This window comes from Globicephala melas, chromosome 7 (assembly GCF_963455315.2).
Source record: "Globicephala melas chromosome 7, mGloMel1.2, whole genome shotgun sequence".
NCBI lineage: Eukaryota > Metazoa > Chordata > Mammalia > Artiodactyla > Delphinidae > Globicephala > Globicephala melas.
Window position 1 is genome coordinate 21,291,476 of NC_083320.1, and position 24,455 is coordinate 21,315,930.

The 24,455-nt window shown below is 44.1% G+C and overlaps 1 protein-coding gene across 1 annotated transcript in view; it reads left to right on the forward strand.

Moving 5' to 3' along the window:
- Positions 1 to 7,501: 7,501 nt before the first annotated feature.
- The window catches only part of MREG (melanoregulin), a 67,294-nt gene continuing 50,340 nt past the window's right edge, over positions 7,502 to 24,455 (forward strand). Inside the window, exon 1 of the mRNA XM_030852709.3 lies at positions 7,502 to 7,977. Coding sequence (XP_030708569.1) covers positions 7,880 to 7,977 — 98 coding nt within the window. The 5' untranslated portion in view covers positions 7,502 to 7,879. The remainder of the gene's footprint in view (positions 7,978 to 24,455) is intronic.

The following is a 24,455-nucleotide window of genomic DNA, read 5'->3' on the forward strand; positions in this document are numbered from 1 at the left end:
TGCTTTTCCTTGCCAGCATCCATTCCCTTTTTTCGTCGCTCCATCTGATTTTCCTTAGGAGGCTCTCCCACTCTTAGTACAATTGGCTTCCTTTTTCTGTCTCCCCCGTTCCTCTTCACTTGAGCACTGCAGGAGTGTACATGAGACTCAGTAGGTGTATTTCTCCCTTTGAAAATTCAGGCCAATTAAAGCTGGGCCCAGGCCTGCTGATCAACTGGGAAGGAGCTGTTCTCTTTCTGCTGAGATTATCAGCAGAAAAGATGGTGAAATCCAGGGCTACCAGGGGCCTGTGAGTGTCACCAACTCAGACCCAGAGAAGATAAGAGAGTGTCTTAGTCTGTTTGGGCTACTGTAACGGGCATTCTATAGACTGGGTGGCTTTTAAACAACAGAAATTTATTTCTCACAGTTCTAGAGGCTGGGAAGCCAAGATCAAGGCACCAGGAGATTCAATGTCTGGTGAGGGCCTGCTTCCTGGTTCATACACAGCTATCTTCTCACTGTGTCCTCAAATGGCAGAAGGGGTGAGGGAGCTCTCTGGGGCCTCTTTTATAAGGGCACTAATCATATTCATGCGGGCTCCATCCTCATGACCTAATCATCTCCCAAAGGCCTCACCTTCAAATTCCATCACATTGGGGATTAGGTTTCAACATATGAGTCTGGGAGAGGCACAAACATTCCATCTCTAGCAGAGACCAACCCTTATTGAGTGCCTGGATCCATTTATGTTTAAAGCTAGCATCACTTCCTGAATTTTCCAGATACTTGAGCCAGTAAATTTCCTTTTATACTTAAACTAGTCTGAGTGATGTTTTTGTCATTCACAATTAGTTGCTGATTAATACCCAGAGGGTTATCACAGAGGTCACAAAGATCTAGACAAAAAAGGAGTTGACACACAGCAGGGTTAGATTCCCTTCATGTTGGGACTATAAGAATCCAGTTTTCAGGAACTTCCCTGGTGGTCCAGTGGTAAAGAATCTGCCTTACAATGTAGGGGATGTGGGTTCCATCCCTGGCCAGGGAACTGGGATCCCACATGCCGCGAGGGGTAACTAAGCCCGCGCGCCACAAATACTGAGCTCGCACGCCTCAACTAGAGAGCCCGTGTGCTGCAAACTACAGAGCCCACGCACCCTGGAGCCCGCGCGCCACAACTACAGAGCCATGTGCTCTGAAGCCTGCGTGCCACAACTAGAGAGAAGCCCACGTGCCGCAGCAAAAGATCCTGAAAGATCTTGCATACTTCAACGAAGATCCCGCGTGCTGCAACTAAGACCTGATGCAGACAAAAATAAATAAAGTAAATAAATAATAAATAAATCTTAAGAAAAAAAGAATCCAGTTTTCTTGAAGATCCTCTCCATATGCTTTATACCTGTTCTAGCTTACTTTATGTGTTTTTTTTCTCTCCAAGGGCATCCTTTGAAAAGGTTAGACATTCCTGAGTATGAAGTTATTTAGTAAATTTTGAGGACGCAAGATGTTTGTTGCTTAAAACTAAAGAAGGAACAAGAACTGATCATTAAGGTTTTCTCAGAGTATACATTTGGGAGGAGGGAAGGAAGTGAAATTGACCAGCAAACTATACCAAATAAAAATAGTTTGAAAATTTAGAAAGTATTTTGCATTATGGGAAACCACAGAGTGATAAAACTGAAGGATTTGCAGATGGCAGACAATATCTGTTTCTCTTCAGGAAGAAGCCAAGTAGAGAAATAGAAATAAAAATCTCACCTGATTAAATCAAACTGGATTGTTGTGCTTGGCTTGAGAGCGAACTCTTCTTTCATAATTCTCTCTCCCTCTCTCTCTCTCTGTCTCTCTCTTTCCCTCTCTCTCTTTCTCTCTCCCTCCCTCCCTCTCTCTTTCTCTTTCCCTCTCTCTCTCCCTCCCTCTCTCTCTCTCCCTCCCTCTCTCTCTCTCCCTCCCTCTCTCTCTCCCTCTCCCCCTACCCCGCCCCATCACAAGTACCCTTTTCTTGCCTTGTAAGCTCCCGCAGTGGGACTGTATGGGTTTAGTTCTGAAAGCAACAGAATCTGATTCTTGTTTACTCAAGCAAAAAAAGAAAAAAAAATGTACTGATCAAGTTATGGAGTAACCCACAGAATGACGGGAAAACTAAATAGCTAGACAAACTAGATTTTGGAAAATACAGGAACAGGAAAGCTCCAGGTATAAAAACGCCCATTGCTGTTGGACCTCCTCTTCAAGATGCTGTCCCCAGAATAACTCATATCTCAACTCAAGCCATTTTCCATCTTTGGGTCCTTGCCCTTAAGTTGCAAATTTCAGGAAGAGTATCTGGGCTGGCGCATCTTGGTCACCTGCCCATCCCTTGTTGGGGGTCAGGGGCTGAGGGATGGGGGAGTGCCTTCATTGTCTGCCCAACTCGTGGAATTGGAGGGGGGTGTTCCTCAAAGGAGAACAAAGAGCTGTTACCAAAAGGAGGGCTGAGGCATACTACAGAGGCAGAAATAAGAGACCAACGGGGACTCTTGGCGGGCTTTTACATTGGTGACATCCAGTCCTGTCTCTGGACCTTTCTGGAGTCCCCTAAGAGGCATGTGGGCTGGCCATCTTGGGCCCCTTGGGGAGAGTGATAATGCTGGCCTTGGCTTGGGGTGCTGGCTTGTTTCAGAAGATGTCCTTTTTCTCTCAGGAAGACAACGGTTTTTAACTCTCTACTGGATTTGGGCAGCTCATTAATAGACTTCAGAAATTGGCATAATGCAAACTCTACATTCACTAGCTCTTTTTCTGTTTTCATACACATATTTATTCAACACATTTATTAAGTGTCTACCGTGTGCCTGCACTGTTCTAAAAGTTGTGATACAGTGTATCTTTCTATTTAGTAAGTCTCTTTGATAGGTCTGTACTATTTTAGATGCTGGAATATTGCAAAGAACCAAGTCCCCGTCTTCATGAATGGAATCTACATTCTGGTTCACCATTGTATCCTAGTACTGGGCTCTGTAAATACATGTTGAATGAATAATTGAATGACACCAGCTTGTGCTATGTTGCTGCAAGCATAGCTTTTCTGTGGAATGCACTAATGATGTGGTGTTGGAACTTAAGAATTTTGATTTTCTAGTTTTTCCCGTCCTGTGTATGCCTCTTCCTCCAACGCTCAGAAGTCATCAGTAAGTTCTCAAAGAAAGAGGACTTCAAACTGTACTACTTGTTTTCAAAGCAAACTCTAGAGTTTTCCCTGCCACGGAGAAACCCGAAACTATAGACTGGCAGTTCTGCCTTGTAAGCAGACGGCTAATGGGTCTATGAGTCACCAGTTGCCTCAGGGGACTGCCCGCTCCCCTGACATCGGGTGCCCAAGGGCTCTTGGTAAATGCCAGATGTTGCTGCCAGTGGTGGGTGGTGTTGGCGTCAACTCAGGCTGTAGGAACAATCTAGCATCACTCTAAAAAAAGGAAAGCTTGCTGCTCTCTTGTTAATGAAGTCCGAAACGGGAGATGGGGGTGCCAGAATATGGCCTCAGATATCTGCAAGTTAAAGCTGCGGGGTTTGGTAGCGCTGTCCTTCCTTAAGTTTCCAGAAAACGGAAATCATGACGATATTTAACTTCTGGGAAGATGAATACTTTGAAAACACACATAATAATCCTTAGAAAACTAATAAATAGAATACTCACATCAGTTAAAAAGAATGAGGTAGTATTATGTGTACTAATAAGGCTAGATCTCCAAGACATATTATTAAGTGGAGAAAGCCTGCAGGTAGATGAATGCGTACCTTGTATATTAAAACCAACCTCACTACCAAAAATGACAACATAGGGATTCTCCTGGCAGTCCAGTGGTTAAGACTCCGCGCTTCCACCGCAGGGGGCGCTGGTTCAATCCCTGGTCAGGGAAATAAGATCCTGCATGCCGTGCGGCGCAGCCAGAAAAAAAATGACAACATACACAATGATGCTATGTATACATCACGGGGCACATATGTGTATGTGTGTCCAGAAGAAGGTTTGTAGCATACTGAAAAAGGTTTGTAGCATACGTTTGTAGCATACGGTTACCCTGAGGAGGCTAGAAAGGAGACAGGACTGTGATCAGAGGGAACCTTAATTGTAATATTTCAATTTTTTAGAGGAATGTTTCATTTATAAGTTTTAACACTTAACATTAATTTTAAAAGAAAATATTCCTAAGTCGTTAGAGCAGGCAAACACTACATGTGGTCCTTAGCAAAGCAGAGCGTTAACCTCCTGAGCAAGTTGGTTATATAGACGTGGTTCTGTGGCTTTCCAGAAATATCCTGTCTGAAACCCACCACGTGAAAGATGCCCACACATCGCAGAGGTACAAACGTGAAGAGAAATACTGTCATATGTAAGCCAAGTAGTACTGGAACTGACATTTGCTCAACAGGCCTATACTATTTGGATTTAGTCAACTGTGTTGAATTCTGCTATTTCTATAGTACTTTATGGCTTTCAAATGATCTCATTCGAGTCTCACAACTTTCTAGTCGGTAGGGCTCGACTCATCATCTCCATTTCACAAATTAGAAAACTGAGGTTCAGAAAAATTAAGTGACTTGTCTAAGATCAAGGTTAGTAAAGGGGCAGAGTACCTGTATTTTCCAGGAGCTGAATGCCTTCTCTAATTTCTCCATTCTCAACAAATCCAACTCCAATAGTTAACAGAAGCCGTCAGACCCTAGCTTTCATCTTCTTGCTGGCAGCCCCCTTGGCCCACTTTCTACTTGAACCTAGGTAGGTGAACTCAAATCCAAAATCCAACTTCAGAACATAGTACATAGTACTCCATCCTGGCACAGTTGCAAATGATAAATGACGCGGTGCTGGGCTTGATACCACAGCCCTGTGCTGCCTCGTGACAGCTGGTACTCTGTCATGTCCTCTCAACTTTTCATCATGGGTCCATATCCTGTCTCCCCAGCTAAGTCAGAGCCCTCGGGGACCTTCTCTTATCCTTCCTTAACTCTCAGTAGGCAGCCTCTCAATGAATATGTACTTGATAAGTTCCTTCAGCCTCATAATGTAGCCAGAACAGGATAAGCTTACGTGTTGTAACACACTTTTTTTTTTTTTGCGGCACGCGGGCCTCTCACTGTTGCGGCCTCTCCCGTTGCGGAGCGCAGGCTCCGGACGCGCAGGCTCAGCGGCCATGGCTCACGGGCCCAGCCGCTCCGCGGCATGTGGGATCCTCCCGGACTGGGGCACGAACCCACGTCCCCTGCATCAGCAGGCGGACTCTCAACCACTGCGCCACCAGGGAAGCCCTGTAACACACTTTTAAATGAACACACTGCCCGTGAGAATTGATACTTCTGAAAATAAACTCTTGCTCTCCCTCCTCAGCCCTCCAAGCCTGCCTATCCCACGTCCTTTATCACAATCAATCAGTGACAGTTCGACTTTCACAGCTTGTAAGCCCCAACCCTTGGACTCCCTCCTCTCTTTCTTTTATACTTTACTTCCAATCTGTTATAAGCCTCGTTGGCTCTGTCTTCAAATTCCATTCAGAGTCCAGCCATTTCTGCCCACCTCTAACTGCTTCCTCCCTGGTCCAAATCATGGTCATCTGGGTCATTAGAATGGCCTCCATTTGCCTCTCCCTAAAACAGCCCTTGACACCCAGTTTCTTCTCAAGACAGCAACCAGTGGATCCTGTGGCCATCTAGGTCGACCACTTCTCTCCCTCTACTCGAAAACCTCCAAAGGTTTGCTCAGCTCACATGGAACAAAGTCCAGAGTCCTTGCCATGTCCCCAAAGGCCCCACATTCTATCATCTCCTGTTACTCTTCCTCCTGGCCTATTCCTCTCTAGGGCCCCTGGAATCCCTGCTCTTTCTCAGGCACCCTACTGTTGATTCTCTCTTCTCTGGGGTTTTGCACACGGCTTTCACTCTCCCTGAAATGCTCTTCCCCTTGAAATCAGGGCTAGCTTGCTCATCTTTTTTTTTTTTTTTTTTGTAGTACGCGGGCCTCTCACTGTTGTGGCCTCTCGCCTTGCGGAGCACAGGCTCCGGACGCGCAGGCTCAGTGGCCATGGCTCACGGGCCCAGCCGCTCCGCGGCATGTGGGATCTTCCCGGACCAGGGCACATACCCGTGTCCCCTGCATCGGCAGGCGAACTCTCAACCACTGCGCCACCAGGGAAGCCCTGCTCATCATCTTCAAGTCTTTTCTTAAGTGTCACCATATAGGGAGGTCTTCCCTGATCACCCCATTTAAAACTGCAGCCACCACCCCTCTCCCCAGCACACACGCATACACACACACACACACACACACACACACAACTTCCTGGCACTTCTTATCCCCTTCCCTGCCTTATTTTTCTCCATAGTACATACCACTTTCTAACGCACTCAATAATGTATTGTTTCGTTTGTGGAACTTCCCTACTAGGATGTTTGCTCCAAGAAAGTATGGATTTTTGTTTCTTTTGTTCATTGCTGTATTCCCAGAGCCTAGAACATGCCTGGCACATAACAGATGTTCAGTAAATATTTGTTGAATCAATAAGACTGACAAAGATGAAAATTCCATAGTATTGGTGGGGATTTAGGGAAACATCCTTTCATATGTTGCCGGTCAGAGTGTAAATTGGAATTACCTCTTTGGAGGGCAATTTGGCAAGATCCATCAAAATTTAAAAAGGCATCTTACCTATGACCCAGAAAGTCAGCTGCCAAGTATTTATTCAAGGGACACACATATCCAAACACACAGTGAGAGGATAGTCACTGCAGGGACACACATATCCAAACACACAGTGAGAGGATAGTCACTGCAGGGACACACATATCCAAACACACAGTGAGAGGATAGTCACTGCAGCATTATTTTAATATCAAAAGGCTGGAATGAACTTAAATGTCCATTCATAAGGATCTGGTTAAAATAACAAGGGCATCAACTACATAAATGCAACTACATAAATGCATAAATGCAAAGAACGATAGAGGAAGTTATCCATGTAGTGGGTGGAACAGTCTCCATGGTAAAAGGAGTGAAGCAAGTCAGGGACAGAAATGTGTGGAGTATGCCACTGTTGGGGTAAAAAGGGAGAGGACTGTGGGTGCCTATACTTACAAGTGTGCAGAAGGGTAAGTAAATACACACACACACACACATAAATAGCTCTGGAAAGTCGCAAAATACTGATGATAGAGGTTGCCTTTTTTGAGGGAATTATTCAAGGACTGGGAGACTTGAAAACGATTTTTAAAAGTTCGTTGTGAATATAGTACTTAAAAAAACTCACTTCTGCAATGCATCAACCCTATTCTTTCGCTAACTTTTACTCTTTGTGGGACTGACATGTTAAAAATTTGCCCTAACCTCCGCTTTGAAGGCAAGGGTGGGGCTGGGAAGGAGGACCTTTTATTTCCTCGGGGAGCGAGGCCAATAAAACGTATAAATAGAGCCAGCCCAACCTCGTGCTCAGTGACTCGAGGGCTTGCCCCGCCTTCCCTCAGCCCCGTCCCCCACGGTGCCCTCGGATTTTGCCGTCTGGCGGCTGGAGTCCCTGCTTCCTCTTTAGAGGGCAGCAGCGAAGCGTCTCGGGAACGCATGCGCCCCAATTTGCGCCCGGGGAATTAAAGCGAGAGAAGAAAAGCCCCAACAAAACCCGCGCCCTAAACAAAACCCAAGTGGAGGAAAGCGCGCGGCCCTGCAGCCCCGGGGCCGTGAAGGCGCCTCCCGCCTTGCCCGCGTCCCCGGCCGCAGCGTGATGCGCACGGACCGGCCCGCGACGCCCCGGCCGCCACTGTCCCCGCACCTGGACGCCGGTCCGGTGGCCGCGCCGCAGCCGCGCTCGCTCGCCGCCGCCGCCGCGGCTTCCTCGGAGTCGTCCGGCGCCGGCGGGGCACCTCGCTCTCCATGGGGCTGAGGGCCTGGCTGAGGACCGTGTGCTGCTGCTGCTGCCCGTGCGGGTGCCTGGAGGAGCCCGCCGTGCCCGAGAAGGAGCCCCTGGTCAGGTGGGTGCGCGCCCCGGCCGCGATCTGGAGCTCCCTGACCGTTGCCGGGCGCCGCGGAGTGCGGATACTCGTGTGCTCGTCAGAGCTGGGGACGTGCGCTTGCTTTAAGGTCACACTGAGGCGCAGACTAAGCCCCTGGGTTCCTTACAGGAGATCCTGCTCCTTGGGTTTGTTCCTCGGGTAAAATATTTGCCTGAAAGCACAGATCCTCGGAGGCACCTGAGACCCAAGTTGGAAGCCTGTGGAAAACGGCAAGAATTCGGGTTGCAGTGACCCCGCAGAGAAGTAGGGGAGAGAAGTTTGCATAGGGGTCCGATTAAATACAACTGTGACTGCCTATTTCTGTTTCAGTGAAATGGGCAACTGTGAATTTCTGTTTCACCCAGGAAAAAAGTTGGATACGTTGTCATTCAATTTTATTACTGAAAGAAGACGATCGCAGTGACTGAGTGCAAGGCAATACTTTTCACATTAAAAAAAAGTACATATTTTTCTCAAGGGACAGCTTATTCACTGGGACGTTGATTCATTACAGATTAAGCTATGAAGTGTGAGGACATTTAATGCACATTAGCGATGTGCTAAGTGGCTTTGTGAAGGCACCATCCAACACAGCTTTGTTCAGGGCGGTGACTGTAAGCAATTATTTTATATCCTGACTCTGATGAAATTAAGGTTTCACTAGGGCATGACTTGGAGGTAGATATGACAGAAACAAAATATTTAAAATGAAATTAGGAAATAGTAGATGAGGCAGAACTCCAGAGTTGGGTAAGCAAACGTGGAAGCCAGTGTTTGTTATGAAGTATGCAACTAGTATGATAAAGCTTTCACAACTTTTTTTTGGCTGTGTTGGGTCTTCAGGGCTTTCTTTAGCTGCCACGAGGCTGCTCCTCGTTGCAGTGCGCAGGCTTCTCATTGCGGTGGCTTCTCTTGTTGCAGAGCACGGGCTCCAGGCACACGGGCTCAGTAGTTGTGGCACACAGGCTTAGTTGCTCCTCGGCATGTGGGATCTTCCTGGACCAGGGCTTGAACCCGTGTCCCCTGCATTGGCAGGTGGATTCTTAATCACTGCGCCACCAGGGAAGTCCCTCACAACTTTTTTAAAAGCATGATTTACCTTTTCTTAACTCTATCGAGTCCAAACATTTTACCTTGATTTTTGAGATCTTACATAACCCCTTCCCTCCTGTCCACTATTATTTTCTGGTACATTACACACTGTACACTCCTTGATTTAATCAGACAGGCATCTTTACTGCTCTAGGAACAATCCAACCTTCTTATTCCCTCCAAGCTTGCTTCAAGTAGTGACCTTTATTCTTTCTGCCCCTTCCTAAATGCTAGTTCTCAAGGTCTCCTCAAGCAGTCTTCTTTGATTTTTTTTACCCTTATTCATCTTCCTCTCCAATAACATAGGGTTTAGAACTTGCCATCTGCCCCTCACTGTTTAGTGAGCACACATGTATGTAAACATGTCCTGTTTGTATTCTATGTATAAAGTCATACACACAATACCCAATGTTTTTGTTTGCTCTTGCAGTGGTGTTCCCACTTAGATTATTAGATTATTGCAGGCAGGGAGAAACCCAGTAATCTACCATGAGTCTTAAAAGTAGTGGGTAACAATCTGGAATTTCATGCTTGGGTTTTACAGTCAACTTATCAATATTCATAGTAACATGAAATACAGCTCTCAGCTTGGTCTTATTCTCAGAGCCTTGGGTCTTTCCAATATTCTTTCCAGAATTGCTATTTAAGATGATAGTTTTGGTTGTTTTATTTTAAAAAATATTTTTATTTTTATTTTTTTGCGGTACGCGGGCCTCTCACTGTTGTGGCCTCTCCCGTTGCGGAGCACAGGCTCCGGACGCGCAGGCTCAGCGGCCATGGCTCAAGGGCCCAGCCGCTCCGCGGCATGTGGGATCTTCCCCGACTGGGGCACGAACCCGTGTCCTCTGCATCGGCAGGCGGACTCTCAACCACTGCGCCACCAGGGAAACCCAGTTTGGGTTGTATTAAAACCTCAACCCTCCCCTGCCTTGGTTTACACTGTAAGTCAGTGAATTTTGCAAGTGATTTAAGAAGACAGAGTCAGTTGAGGCAGAATAACATAGTGCTCATGAATCAGATTGCCTGGGGTTAAATTCCAACTGGGTGACCTGGCACAAGTTATGAAACTTTTTTTGTGCCTTAATTTCCTCATCTGTAAAATGGGCATGGTAATACCTCAAAGGGATGAAGTGAGAAACAAAATGAGCTACTCCATGTGAAGTGCTCAGTATAGTGCCTGACACATAGTAAACAGCCAATGAATTTTAGTTATTATTAAGTATCATTGCTATTCTTCTGAGCATGTGCATATGGGTGGACTGGTCTTTTGTGGTTTAGTGTCATTCTGGTATCATTTCAGTATAATATTTGGGAAGAGCAGCCTATTAATGGGTGTGTGGAGCAGTGACGTGTGTGTGTGTGTGTGTGTGTGTGTGTGTGTGTGTGTGTGTGTGTGTGTGTACCGGCATGTTCTTTCCTGCCCAAGTCATTGGAAGGTCTAGTTTGAAATTTTTTTTAAGTGTGAAGTTCAGTGCTTTTTAATACATTCACAAAGCTGTGCAATTGTAACCACTATCTAACTCAGAACGTTTTCATCAGTTCAAAGAGAAGCACTATATCCATTGGCAGTCACTTGCTGCCCTCCCCCCCCGCCACTCACCCCCACCCCCCAACTCCCCACAGTCAACCACTAACCTACCTTCTGTTTTTAGAGGTTTGACTATTCTGGACATTTTGTACAAATGGAATCATCCATTATGTGGGCTTTTGCATCTGACTTCTTTCACTTAGCGTAAGGTTTTCAAGTTTCATCCATGTTGTAGGGTGTATCCGCATTTCATTCTTTTTTTGTCATTGGGTAATATTCCATTGTATGGATATATTACATTTTATTTATCAATTGACGGACATTTGGGTGGTTTCCACTTTTTGGCTTTTATAAATAATGCTGCTACAAACAGTGGTGTACAAGTTTTTGTGTGGACGTATGTTTTCTGTTCTCTTGGGTATATACCTAGAAGTGGAATTGCTGGGTCATACGGTAAATTCTACATTTAACTTTTTTTTTTAAATAAATTTATTTATTTATTTTTGGCTGTGTTGGGTCATTGTTTCTGTGCGAGGGCTTTCTCTAGTTGCGGCGAGCGGGGGGCCACTCTTCATCGCGGTGCGCGGGCCTCTCACTATCGCGGCCTCTCTTGTTGCGGAGCACAGGCTCCAGACGCGCAGGCTCAGTGTTGGGGCTCACGGGCCCAGTTGCTCTGCGGCATGTGGGATCTTCCCAGACCAGGGCTCGAACCCGTGTCCCCTGCATTGGCAGGCGGATTCTCAGCCACTGCACCACCAGGGAAGCCCCTACATTTAACTTTTTGAGGAGCTGCCAGGCTATTTTCCATAGTGGCTGGTTTGGAATCTTGATGTGGTGAAATGATATGGTCAGATGGTCTTAACTTTATTTTTTATTAAGAACTTCATTCTTCATTTATAAAAAAGGTTTTGTACAGATATCTACTCCCCCCAGCTAAATCCTTTATTCTATGGTAAAACAGTGGTTTTCAAGTTTTATTTCATACCCCAAGGTAATAGTGCCTGGAGGGGGTGTGGTCAGAGGGAAAACGTTTGTCATTTGTGTGCCTGATCACCTGTAGTCCTTTTCCAAAATGGACCAGGGACTCTTCGTTAGTTCAAGAAAACCAATTTTTAATCTCAGCTCATATGCCAATCTGACATTGCCACTTGTGTTTTTGACCTTTTTCCTTTTGCTTTTTCTGGAACCTTGTATGTGAAAGAGAATGGCGGTCGCTTGTCTGGTTTGCATCTGTATATTTCGATGTCCCACTAGTTCTTTCTTTGCCCTTTCTCTGGAAGTATGCTGGGGCCTCCCTTGACTAAAAATTCATCCTGATATTGCCATTTTCTTTAGCTGCCGTCCTTTGCAGCAGGTGCAAATGTCTCTAAAGCATAGTCAGCTGTACCCCTACCTCCTTCTTCACCTCCCACTCATGCTGAGATTTTGCTCCTTCCCCTGCATGATTACATGAAAACTGTTCTTTTGAAAGTTTCAAGAGAAAGAAATCTGCTCTTGTTTTCTCGCTGGACACGAGTACCCCTGTGCTGACCATCCTGGCCTTATTTCTCATTTCCTCTTTCCCTGGCCTCTGATTTCACATTCTCTAGTCTCTGTGCCCGTGATCTGTGTAATCATTCTGGTTTCCCTTCTGGTGCCTCTGTTAATGGCATAATTGTTAGCTAGACATCTTTTTGTTTTCTCTACTGCTGAAGATTCTACTCGGGTTTTAAGGCACATTTCAGTTGCCCCCTGTATGATGAAGTCTTAGAAGGTCTCTCCAAGCAGTTATGGTGTCTCTTTTCTTTCTTTTTACCCCTCAAGTCACTTACTGCATTCTGCCTGGTACTATTACACTTATAAGTTGGGTGCTGCAACCCCGCCAGACTGGAGGTTCTAATCTAGATTGGGGGGGCATGAATCTTTCCTTAGCATTCGCTATTGTGTTGCACAGTCCCCCACATGGAGTAAGAACTGAATAAATACTTTTGGGTTAATAGAAATTATAATAGCCGTTAAATTTATTAATTTCTTCCTATGTGTAAATTTTAAGAAATGTATTTAAAACAAAATGTTATGAAGAATAACAGCATAAGCACCCACATACCCAGCACCACACACCTTAAGAAAACATTGGGCTTCCCTGGTGGCGCAGTGGTTAAGAATCCGCCTGCCAATGCAGGGGACATGGGTTCGAGCCCTGGTCCGGGAAGATCCCACATGCCGTGGAGCAACTAGGCCCGTGAGCCACAACTACTGAGCCTGCGCATCTGGAGCCTGTGCTCCTCAACAAGAGAGGCCGTGACAGTGAGAGGCCCGCGCACCGCGATGAAGAGTAGCCCCCGCTCGCTGCAACTAGAGAAAGCCCTCGCACAGAAACAAAGACCCAACACAGCCAAAAATAAATAAATGAATAAATATTTAAAAAAAACATTGACAACAGAGTGGAAGCCCCCCATGTATCCCTTCGTGACTGCACGCTCTCCCCACCCCGTCCCCCGCACAGGTGAGCTCTAAATTGAATCTGTGTTTGGCCTTCTTAACTTTATATAAATGGTGCGTACTGTATGTAGTTGGTTTTTTTTTTTTACATGCAATCTGTCATTTAATTGTCGCTATGACCAAATGAGATAGGTGTTATTTATCCCCATTTTATAGATAAGGAACTCAGGGCTTAGTATTCAGATAATTAATTCAAAGTCACAACTGATAAGTCGGAGAGGCAGAATTTGAATCCATGTCTGTGTGACTTTAGAGTCCATGCCTTGCATTGCAGAAAATTCAGAAAACTACCAGTGTCCAACATTAACTGATAATATTTATATATTAGACACTGGTGGATATCACTAGCCTTAGCTCCTGCCCATTGTGGCCCCTTTCTCCTGCCCTTCTTCCATGTCCTTCATTAGTATAATTCTTCTACCTAGCTGTAGGAGCAACCTGGCCCTGAGAGCCAAGCCCAGGGGGAGTTCGGAGACCTGAGTCCTCGTCTCATCTATTAAGAGGCTGTGGGATTTTGGGGAACTCTCTTAACTTCCTAGAACTTTAATTTCTTCTTCTGTCCAATGGAGAGATCCAACTTTAAGATACAGCCTTGAAGGGCCGTTCCAGGCTTGATGCAGACTCTCATCTTTCTGTGGACTTGTGTCAGCTGAAATTCTATTTGACATGGATTCTAGCTTTGGGTGGCTCCTGGTGTCCTTGGCTTGTGGCAGCACAACTCCAGTCCTTACCTCCGTCGTCCTCCATGTTTCTGTCCTCTTGGTCTCAAATCTCCTTTTCTCTTCTCTTCTAAGGATACCAGCCGTTGGATTTAGGGTCCACCCTAAACCCAGGATGATCTCGTATCAAGATGGTTAACTAACTATTGATACATCTGTAAAGCCTCTATTTCCAAATAAGGTCACATTCATAGGAACTGGGGATTAGGACTGAAAGATGTCTTTTGGGGGGACACTAGTCAACCACTGCAGGGTACTTTTGGGAAAATGTTTGAGCTCAAAGCATTGGTTTTTTTGGTTTGTTTGTTTTTTTAATAAATTTATTTATTTATTTATTTATTTATTTAGGCTGTATTGGGTCTTCATTTCTGTGTGAGGGCTTTCTCTAGTTGCGGCGAGCGGGGACCACTCTTCATCGCGGTGCGCGGGCCTCTCATTGTCGCGGCCTCTCGTGTTACGGAACACAGGCTCCAGACGCGCAGGCTCAGTAGCTGTGGCTCACGGGCGCAGTTGCTCCGCGGCATGTGGGATCTTCCCAGACCAGGGCTCGAACCCGTGTCCCCTGCATTGGCAGGCAGATTCTCAACCACTGCGCCACCAGGGAAGCCCACGCATTGGTTTTTATTTCACTTTTATAGCAGAGCTTTCTTCCATCAGTGATGAAAGCATTCTCTTGCCTTGTAAAAATCCACACCTAAGCATGAGTTGTGCCCCTTGAATTTATGTGATTCTGGAGGCGCAGCTGCAGTCATCTTTAAGCAGAGAGATGCCCAAATCCTCTGTCCACTAGAAAGTCTATCACCAGATGCCATACAATATGGACATCAGAGGCCTGGAGAAGTCTAAAATGGAAAGAAATGCAGTGTCAATGTCACTCGCTAAAGCATCTTCCACAAGGCTTACTTGGAACTTTTCAGGGGAGTATAATTCTTACTCTCTGACTTATTGGCTATTAGTAACTGATAAGCATCACGTGTCCAGTTGTTCAAAAGCAGAAGAAGAAAGGGAAAGAATGAGCAAATCATGGTTGAGTTTTTATTTGTGGCTCTCTCTTCAGCTGCCTAAGTGAACCTAACAATCTTCCAAATCTGTTTTGCTCCCTGCTCTTCTCAATACCCACCTGCAGCTTCCATTCCTAATAACAGAATTTATGTACACATTTGTGGGCAGTGAACGGAGAACAGATGTCAGTGTTTTATTTTTCTCCAGTGCCTGGAATTCCCATTAGGGGAAAAGAAAATAAAACCTCAGTTTGCTCTTGATGGTTGTTTTATGCCCATAAAGAGGGGCTGTTCAGAGGAGGAACTGGTCGGGGCCTGTGAGTGTCAGCAACAGAACTGAATTTTCCTGATGATAAAGAAATGGTTCAGTTGGGACTTCCCTGGCGGTCCACTGGTTAAGACTCCGCACTTCCACTGCAGGGGGAGCGGGTTCCATCCCTAGACCCCTGGTCTGGAAACTAAGATCCCACATGCCGTGCCGTGCAGCCAAAAAAAAAAAAAAAAAGAAATAGTTCCGCGTGAGTCATACTGCGCCAGCATGTCGAAGAGGGCGAGAGATTGAAGTTGTGATGTGCGCCTTCCCATCAAGCTCTGCTGATCCTTTTATTTTTTTAACATCTTTATTGGAGTATAATTGCTTTACATTGTTGTGTTAGTTGCTGCTGTATAACAAAGTGAATCAGCTATTCGTATACATATATCCCCATATCCCCTCCCTCTTGCATCTCCCTCCCACCTTCCCTATCCCACCCCTCTAGGTGGTCACAAAACACCAAGCAGATCTCCTTGTGCTATGTGGCTGCTTCCCATTCTCTATTTTACATTTAGTAGTGTATATAAGTCCATGCCACTCTCTCACCTCGTCCCAGCTTACCCTTCCCCCTCCCTGTGCCCTCAAGTCCATTCTCTATGTCTGCATCTTTATTCCTGTCCTGCCCCTAGGTTCTTCAGAACCTTTTTTTTTTTTTTTTTAGATTCTATATATATGTGTTAGCATACGGTATTTGTTTTTCTCTTTCTGACTTACTTCACTCTGTATGACAGACTCTAGGTCCATCCACCTCACTACAAATAACTCAATTTCGTTTCTTTTTATGCCTGAGGAATATTCCATTGTATATATGTGCCACATCACCTTTATCCTTTCATCTGTCAGTGGACACTTAGGTTGCTTCCATGTCCTGGCTATCGTAAATAGTGCTGCAATGAATATTGTGGTACATGACTCTTTTTGAATTATGGTTTTCTCAGGGTATATGCCCAGTAGTGGGATTGCTGGGTCATATGGTATTTCTATTTTTAGTTTTTTAAGGAACCTCCATACTGTTCTCCACAGTGACTGTATCAATTTACATTCCCACCAACAGTGCAGGAGGGTTCCCTTTTTTCCACACCGTGTGTGTGTGTTTATCTCTGGGCTTTCTATCCTGTTCCATTCATCTATATTTCTATTTTTGTGCTAGTACCATACTGTCTTGATTACTGTAGCTTTGTATTATAGTCTGAAGGCAGGGAGCCTGATTCCTCAGGCTCTGTTTTTCTTTCTCAAGATTGCTTTGGCTATTTGGGGTCTTTTGTGTTTCCATACAAATTGTGAAATTTTTTGTTCTGGTTCTGTGAAAAATGCCATTAGTACTTTGATAGGGATTGCATTGAATCTGTAGATTGCTTTGTGTAGTGTAGTCATTTTCACAATGTTAATTCTTCCTATCCAAGAACATGGTATTTCTCTCCATCTGTTTCTGTATCATCTTTAATTTCTTTCATCAGTGTCTCATAGTTGTCTGCATACAGGTCTTTTGTCTCCTTAGGTAGGTTTATTCCTAGGTATTTTATACTTTTTGTTACAAAAATGGTAAATGGGAGTGTTTGCTTAATTTCTGTTTCAGATTTTTCATCATTAGTATATAGGAATGCAAGAGATTTCTGTGCATTAATTTTGTATCCTACTACTTTGCCAGATTCATTGATTAACTCTAGTAGTTTTCTGGTAGCATCTTTAGGATTCTTTATGTATAGTATCATGTCATCTGCAAACAATGACAGTTTTACTTTTCCGATTTGGATTCCTTTTATTTCTTTTTCGTCTCTGATTGCTGTGGCTAAAACTACCAAGACTATGTTGAATATTAGTGGTGAGAGTGGGCAACCTTTTCTTGTTCCTGATCTTAGTGGAAATGGTTTCAGTTTTTCACCATTGAGGATGATGTTGGCTGTGGGTTTGTCATATATGGCCTTTATTATGTTGAGGTAAGCTCCCTCTATGCCTACTTTCTGGAGAGTTTTTTATAAATTGGTGTTGAATTTTGTCAAAAGCTTTTTCTGCATCTGTTGAGATGATCATATGGTTTTTCTCCTTCTATTTGTTAATGTGGTATATCACGTTGATTGATTTTCATATACTGAAGAATCCTTGCATTCCTGGGATAAACCCCACTTGATCATGGTATATGATCCTTTTAATGTGCTGTTGGTTTCTGTTTGCTAGTATTTTGTTGAGGATTTTTGCATCTTCGTTCATCAGTGATATTGGTCTGTAGTTTTCTTTTTTGTGATATCTTTGTCCGGTTTTGGTATCAGGGTGATGGTGGCCTCGTAGAATGAGTTTGGGAGTGTTCCTCCCTCTGCTATATTTTGGAAGAGTTTGAGAAGGATAGGTGTTAGCTCTTCTCTAAATGTTTGATAGAATTCACCTGTGAAGCTGTTGGTCCTGGGCTTTTGTTTGTTGGAAGATTTTAAATCACAGTTTCAATTGCAGTGCTTGTGGTTGGTCTGTTTATATTTTCTATTTCTTCCTGGTTCAGTCCTGGAAGGTTGTGCTTTTCTAAGAATTTGTCCATTTCTTCCAGGTTGTCCATTTTATTGGCATATAGTTGCTTGTAGTAATCTCTCATGATTCCTTGTATTTCTGCAGTGTCAGTTGTTACTTCTCCTTTTTCATTTCTAATTCTATTGATTTGAGTCTTCTCCCTTTTTTTCTTGATGAGTCTGGCTAATGGTTTATCAATTTTGTTTAGCTTCTCAAAGAACCAGCTTTTAGTTTTATTGATCTTTGCTATCATTTCCTTCATTTTTTTTCATTTATTTCTGATCTGATCTTTATGATTTCTTTCCTTCTGCTTACTTTGGGGTTTTTTTGTTCTTCTTTCTCTAAGTGCTTTAGGTGTAAGGTTAGGTTGTTTATTTGAGATGTTTCTTGTTTCTTGAGGTAGGATTGTATTGCTGTAAACTTCTCTCTTAGAACTGCTTTTGCTGCATCCCATAGGTTTTGGACCATCGTGTTTTCATTGTTATTTGTTTCTAGGTATTTTTTGATTTCCTCTTTGATTTCTTCAGTGATCTCCTGGATATTTAGTAGTGTATTGTTTAGCCTCCATGTGTTTGTATTTTTTACAGTTTGTTTCCTGTAATTAATATCTAGTCTCATAGCATTGTGGTCAGAAAAGATACTTGATCCGATTTCAATTTTCTTAAATTTCCTTATTTATTTTCATTTTGGTTGATCTGTCCATTGGTGAAAGTGGGGTGTTAAAGTCCCCTAATATTATTGGGTTACTCTCGATTTCCCCTTTTATGGCTATTAGCATTTGCCTTATGTATTAAGGTGCTCCTGTGTTGGGTACATAAATATTTACAATTGTTACATCTTCCTCTTGGATTGATCCCTTGATCATTATGTAGTGTCCTTCTTTGTCTCTTGTAATAGTCTTTATTTTAAAGTCTATTTGTCTGATATGAGATTTGCTACTTCAGCTTTCTTTTGATTTCCATTTCCATAGAATATCTTTTTCCATTCCCTCACTTTCAGTCTTTATGTGTCCCTAGGTCTGAAGTGGGTCTCTTGTAGACAGCATATATACAGGTCTTGTTTTTGTATCCATTCAGCCAGTCTGTGTCTTTTGGTTGGAGCATTTAATCCATTTACATTTAAGGTAATTATCAAAATGTATGTTTCTATTACCATTTTCTTAATTGTTTTGGGGGTTTTTTGGTAGGTATTTTCCTTTTCTTGTGTTTCCTGCCTAGAGAAGTTCCTTTAGCATTTGTTGTAAAGCTGGTTTGGTTATGCTGAATTCTCTTAGCTTTTGCTTGTCTGTTAGGTTTTAATTTCTATGTCAAATCTGAATGAGATCCTTGCTGGGTAGAGTAATATTGATTGTAGGTTTTTCCCTTTCATCACTTTAAATAGGTCCTGCCACTCCCTTCTGACTTGCAGAGTTTCTGCTGAAAGATCAGCTTTTAACCTTATCGGGATTCCCTTGTATGTTATTTGTCACTTTTCCTTTGCTGCTTTTAATATTTTTTCTTTGTATTTAATTTTTGATAGTTTGATTAACATGTGTCTTGGCGTGTTTCTTCTTGGATTTATCCTGTATGGGGCTCTCTGCTCTTCCTGGACTTGATTGACTATTTCCTTTCCTATATTAGGGAAGTTTACAACTATAATCTCTTCAAATATTTTGTCAGAGCCTTTCTATTTCTCTTCTGCTTCTGGGACCCCTATAATTTGAATGTTGGTGCATTTAATGTTGTCCCAGAGGTCTCTGAGATTGTCATCAATTCTTTTCATTTCTTTTTCTTTATTCTGCTCTGCAGTAGTTATTTCCACTATTTTATCTTCCAGGTCACTTATCCATTCTTCTGCCTCAGTTATTCTGCATTGATTCCTTCTAGAGAATTTTTAATTTCACTTATTATGTTGCTCATCGTTGTTTGTTTGCTCTGTAGTTCTTCTAGGTCCTTGTTAAATATTTCTTGTATTTTCTCCATTCTATTTCCAAGATTTGGGATATCTTTACTATCATTACTCTGAATTCTTTTTCAGGTAGACTGCCTATTTCCTCTTCATTTGTTTGGTCTGGTGGGTTTTTACCTTGCTCCTTCATCTGATGTGTATTTCTTTGTCTTCTCATTTTGCTTAACTTACTGTGTTTGGGGTCTCCCTTTTACAGGCTACAGGTTCGTAGTTCCAGTTGTTTTTGGTGTCTGTCCTCAGTGGGTAAGGTTGGTTTAGTGGGTTGTGTAGGCTTCCTGGTGGAGGGAACTGGTGCCTGTGTTCTGGTGGATGAGGCTGGATCTTCTCTTTGTGGTGTGCAGGACCGTGTCCGGTGGTGTGTTTTGGGGTGTCTGTAAACTTGGTATGATTTTAGGCAGCCTCTCTGCTAATGGGTGAGGTTGTATTCCTGTCTTGCTAGTTGTTTGGCATGGGGTGTCCAGCACTGGACCTTGCTGGTCGTTGAGTGGAGCTGGGTCTTAGCGTTGAGATGGAGATTTCTGGGAGAGCTCTCGCCGATTGATATTACGTTGGGCCAGTAGGTCTCTGGTCCAATGTCCTGAACTCAGCTCTCCCACTCAGAGGCTCAGTCCTGACACCCGGCCAGAGCACCAAGACCCTTATTAGCTGAAATGCCAAACAGAATGTCTTTATGGAAAAGTCTCTGCTGATCCTTTATAGGTTGTCTGTAGCACTTATGCCATACCAGTCATTTTCATAAGTGCTTTATATCTATTAATTAAATCCTCTCCATAACCCTATGAGGTATGGTCAGTTCTTGTGAGTCATAGTAGTTACAGTCTATGGTCACTGCGAATACTGAAATAAAGAATCATGGCTCCAAGGGGAAAATCCAGGGTTAGGTCCCTGAGAGCCAATTCATCAACTGGTCAGTATATAACCTTGTTTTATGTGTGTTTCTGCTTAAAGACACCTTATTAAATATATATTGTTGATTCATTAACGTTGAACTGACAGCCAATAGCTCTATAATTCATGCCTCAATGAATCTTATCTAACACATGTTGTTTTAGCACTTCAGCACTATGCTTGGGAGCTAAACAGCGAAATCACCAACAAAAAGCACAAAAATGCAAAAAAACGTGGCACTAATAGACCACAAAAAGGACACTTGTTCCCAGTACAAGAGTGGAAACATGAGAACTTGTGCCTCGGATACTGCAAAAGCACCACGAGTATTGATTTGGGGATCACAGATACATTTTAGTGGGTGGGCCAGTTTGCAAATATGGAATCTGGGAATAGTGAGGCTGGATTGTAATTACATCTGTAATCCCTGCTTGACAGCAGAAGAAACTGAGGCCCAAGAACTTCAGTAGCTTGCTCAGGGGCACTCACGGCCGAGCTGGAATTCAAGTCCTATTCTACTTCGGTTCCATAGAAAGAGTAGAGCCCTCCTAGGGTGCAGGGAGGTGTGTATCTAGCTGCTTATGTGGTGTGTTCTAGACATGGTGTTTGAAGTCTGAGACCTGCCCTGAATTGTTATAGCTTGGGGTCCAGAGACACTGGCTTATTTTTCTGTCTTAAGGCTATGAAGCCAGGGGCCAGTGGGAAAGAAGGGTCGTGGCTTGAAGACATTTAAGAGGTGATCAGAATCAACTCTAGGACAATAATCTTTCACATGTCTAGAATCTTTCATTTCACCATGTGGACTCACATGACCTCCAAGCTGATCAAATTGTCTTCTACCTTTGGAAGGCTTTAAAAAATGTTGACTAATATGCTAGTGTCAGTGGGATCTCTCAGACTGGGGCCCAGATGGCCTGACTCTTTTCCCGTAATCTGCTGCTGGGTTACCTGAGCTGATGCAGCTAACTCACCCAGGTCTTTCTGCACTGCCCTGTTCCAAGGCCCATAGCCCTGGGCCAGGCAGTGACTCTTAGGAAGTGACTGCAGAGGCATCAAGGATTCCTGTTGCAGGAAGGTGCTCCTGGCTGGAAGAATCCACTCCAAGAGTTGTACTTTAACTTTCTTGAAAGACAGAGGAGAGATGGGGGAGGGTCCTGCATGCTGTTCCCAGAAACTGGGCCTCAGGTCAAGAAGTAGGAGGTACACGCTTTACCAAGAATTCATCTTGGTAAGACTCAGAATTCATCTGAGGATGACTTCTTTTTTTTTTTTTTTTTTTGGTACATGGGTCTCTCACTGTTGTGGCCTCTCCCGTTGCAGAGCACAGGCTCCGGACACGCAGGCTCAGCGGCCATGGCTCACGGGCCCAGCCGCTCCGCGGCATGTGGGAGCTTCCCGGACTGGGGCACGAACCTGTGTCCCCTGCATCGGCAGGCGGACTCTCAACCACTGCGCTACGAGGGAAGCCCTGAGGATGACTTTTAAAGATTTGCTTCCCAGGCAACCCCCAGCATCCTTCTTCCCTTTTTGTGAGTTGTGTTGTGTTAGTCAGTCTTGGTGACATTGGAAGTTCCAGAGAAGATATTTCTTTCTCGTACATATCCTTTGATCTAGGTTTCCTGGAACTTTTTATTCTCTAGATATCTTGAAGTGATCTTGCCACTACACCTTTGTTTAAAAAGTGAATTCTGCTTAAATGTTGGGTAAAATAGCTTGTTACGTTGGCAGTGGAAGTCCTTTTCAGTCTGGTTAATACATGTTTGTTTTGTACCAATAACATGCTGTGCACTCTATTCTTTGGTGTCTTTTTTAGGAAATAATTTTGGTGAGACAGTATGTACCTAAGGTACCCCTGTACTCCCTGGAAAGGAATGAGAGTTTACTGAATTGTCTCTCACTTATTTTGTTCCTTAACATTTAAAGTTTTGTGTTTGTATATCAGAGACTGAAAACATACAAACATATGTACAGTGTAAAGAACAACTATCAAGTGGATATTCCTGTAACCGCCGCCCAAGGCAAGAGATAGCTATCGGCAGCCCCACGTCTCTCACCCCTGATTGTATCTACACTTTTGTGATAGTCATCTCCTTGCTTTTCTTGATAGCTTTACCACCTATGTAGGCACCTTAAAAATGTTCTTTAGTTTTGCCTGCTTTTCAACTTTACATACATAGGCTCAAACTGTGTATGTTCTCGCCATCCAAGTTGGCGCATGTAGTTGGTGGTTCTCACTGCTTTATAGTATATTTCCTTTGGTTCACCCATTCTTCTGTTGGTGGACTTTTGGGTGGTTTCCAGTTCGGGGCTATTACGCATGGTTTCGATTTTAAAGTCAGCACATAAGGGGAAATTATTCATCCTTTAGCCATACTGGCCTTCTCCTGGGTCTTCAAATACACCAAGCACATGCTGTCTCAGAGTCCTCCCTGCCTAGAAGGTTCTTTCTCCACTTATGTGTCTGGGAAACTCCCTCACTTGATTCAGGTCTCTGCTCAAAGTCATTTTATCAGAAAATTCTTCCCTGACCATCCTCTTTAAAACAGTACTCTTTGCCCTCGCTCTGTCCCTTAGTCACCGTGTATTCCTTCAGAGCCCAGATCACCACCAGACGTAAACATATGTACTTACTGTCTGCTTCCTCTGGAAGATTCTTAAGCCCCACCTTCATGAATTTAAGCAGTTCAAACATGTTAAGAACTTGTCTGGAGAGTCGATTCCAGCCTCATTTCTACCGTTCATAGCCCTGTGAAGTTGGGAAATTGCAGTTCATTCATTCAGCAAATTGAGCATCTACTAAGTGCCAGGTCCTATTCTAAGTACTCCAGATACATCACTGAGCAAAAGAGATACAGATCCTGTCTTCAGGGGGCTTTTATTGTAGAGAGTGTGTGTGTGTGTGTGTGTGTGTGTGTGTGTGTGTGTGTGTGCGCGCGTGGCGGGGGTTGTGGCACAATAAGCAGTAAACATAATAAGTAAATTAGAGGATAAATAAGTCCAGTTGTCCCTCAGTATCTGCAGGGGATTCATCCCCCCCACCTCCCCCAACTCAGGGATACAGAACTCATGGAAGTAGAGGTAGAGCAGGGGCAGGGGAGCATGCTTGCTATTTTAAATAGGTTGGTCTGAGTAGGCCTCATGGAGGAGGGGATGTTTAAAAAGCGATTTGAAGGAGGGGAGGGAGTGAGGCATATGGACTTCTGGGGGAAAATATTACAGGTAGAAGAAGCAGCCAGTGCAGGGGCCCCGAAACGGCAGTTTGACTGGTGGGTTCAGGGAACAGCGAAGAGGCCAGAGTGGCTGGTGTGTCACGAGGGGATTATAGACCATTGTATGACTTTGGCTTATATTCTAAGTCAAATGGGAGTCACCGGAGGGTTTTGAGGAAGGGGGTGACATGATCTGATTTACATATTAAAAGGATCCCTTTGATTGTGTTAAGAACTGCGAATTGGTGGAGGCAATGGCAGAAAGAGGTAGATCAGTGAAAAAAAAATGCAGGAATTCTTTTGCAAGACACAGGTGCCTTGGCTTGGGAAGGGGTAGTGGTAGAGGTGGGTATTTGTTTCATGTATTGTTAATAGGATTTTCTGTTGGATCAGATGTTGGGGATGAGAGAACCAAGGATGACTTGAAGGATTTTGGCCTGAGCTATCGGAAGGTTGGATTTCCCATCATCTGGGTGGGGAGGCTGCTGGTGGGGAGGTTTGGAGGGAAGGTCAGGGGCTTGGTCCACCATGTTGAGCTGGAGCTGTCTACTAGCCATCCATATGGAGATGGGAAGAAGCCAGGTAGATGCAGGAGTCTGGGACTTGGGGGCGAGGTCTGAACTGGGGCTACAGGTATGGGTTTGAGAATCTTCCTCGAGAGGATGGTATTTAAAACCATGAGACTGGTGTGACATGACTGGGAGTGAATATAAACAGGGAAGAGACCAAGGGCTGAGTCTAATCTTCCTGAGCCCCCAGCATTTCCTCAGCTGGGAGACATAA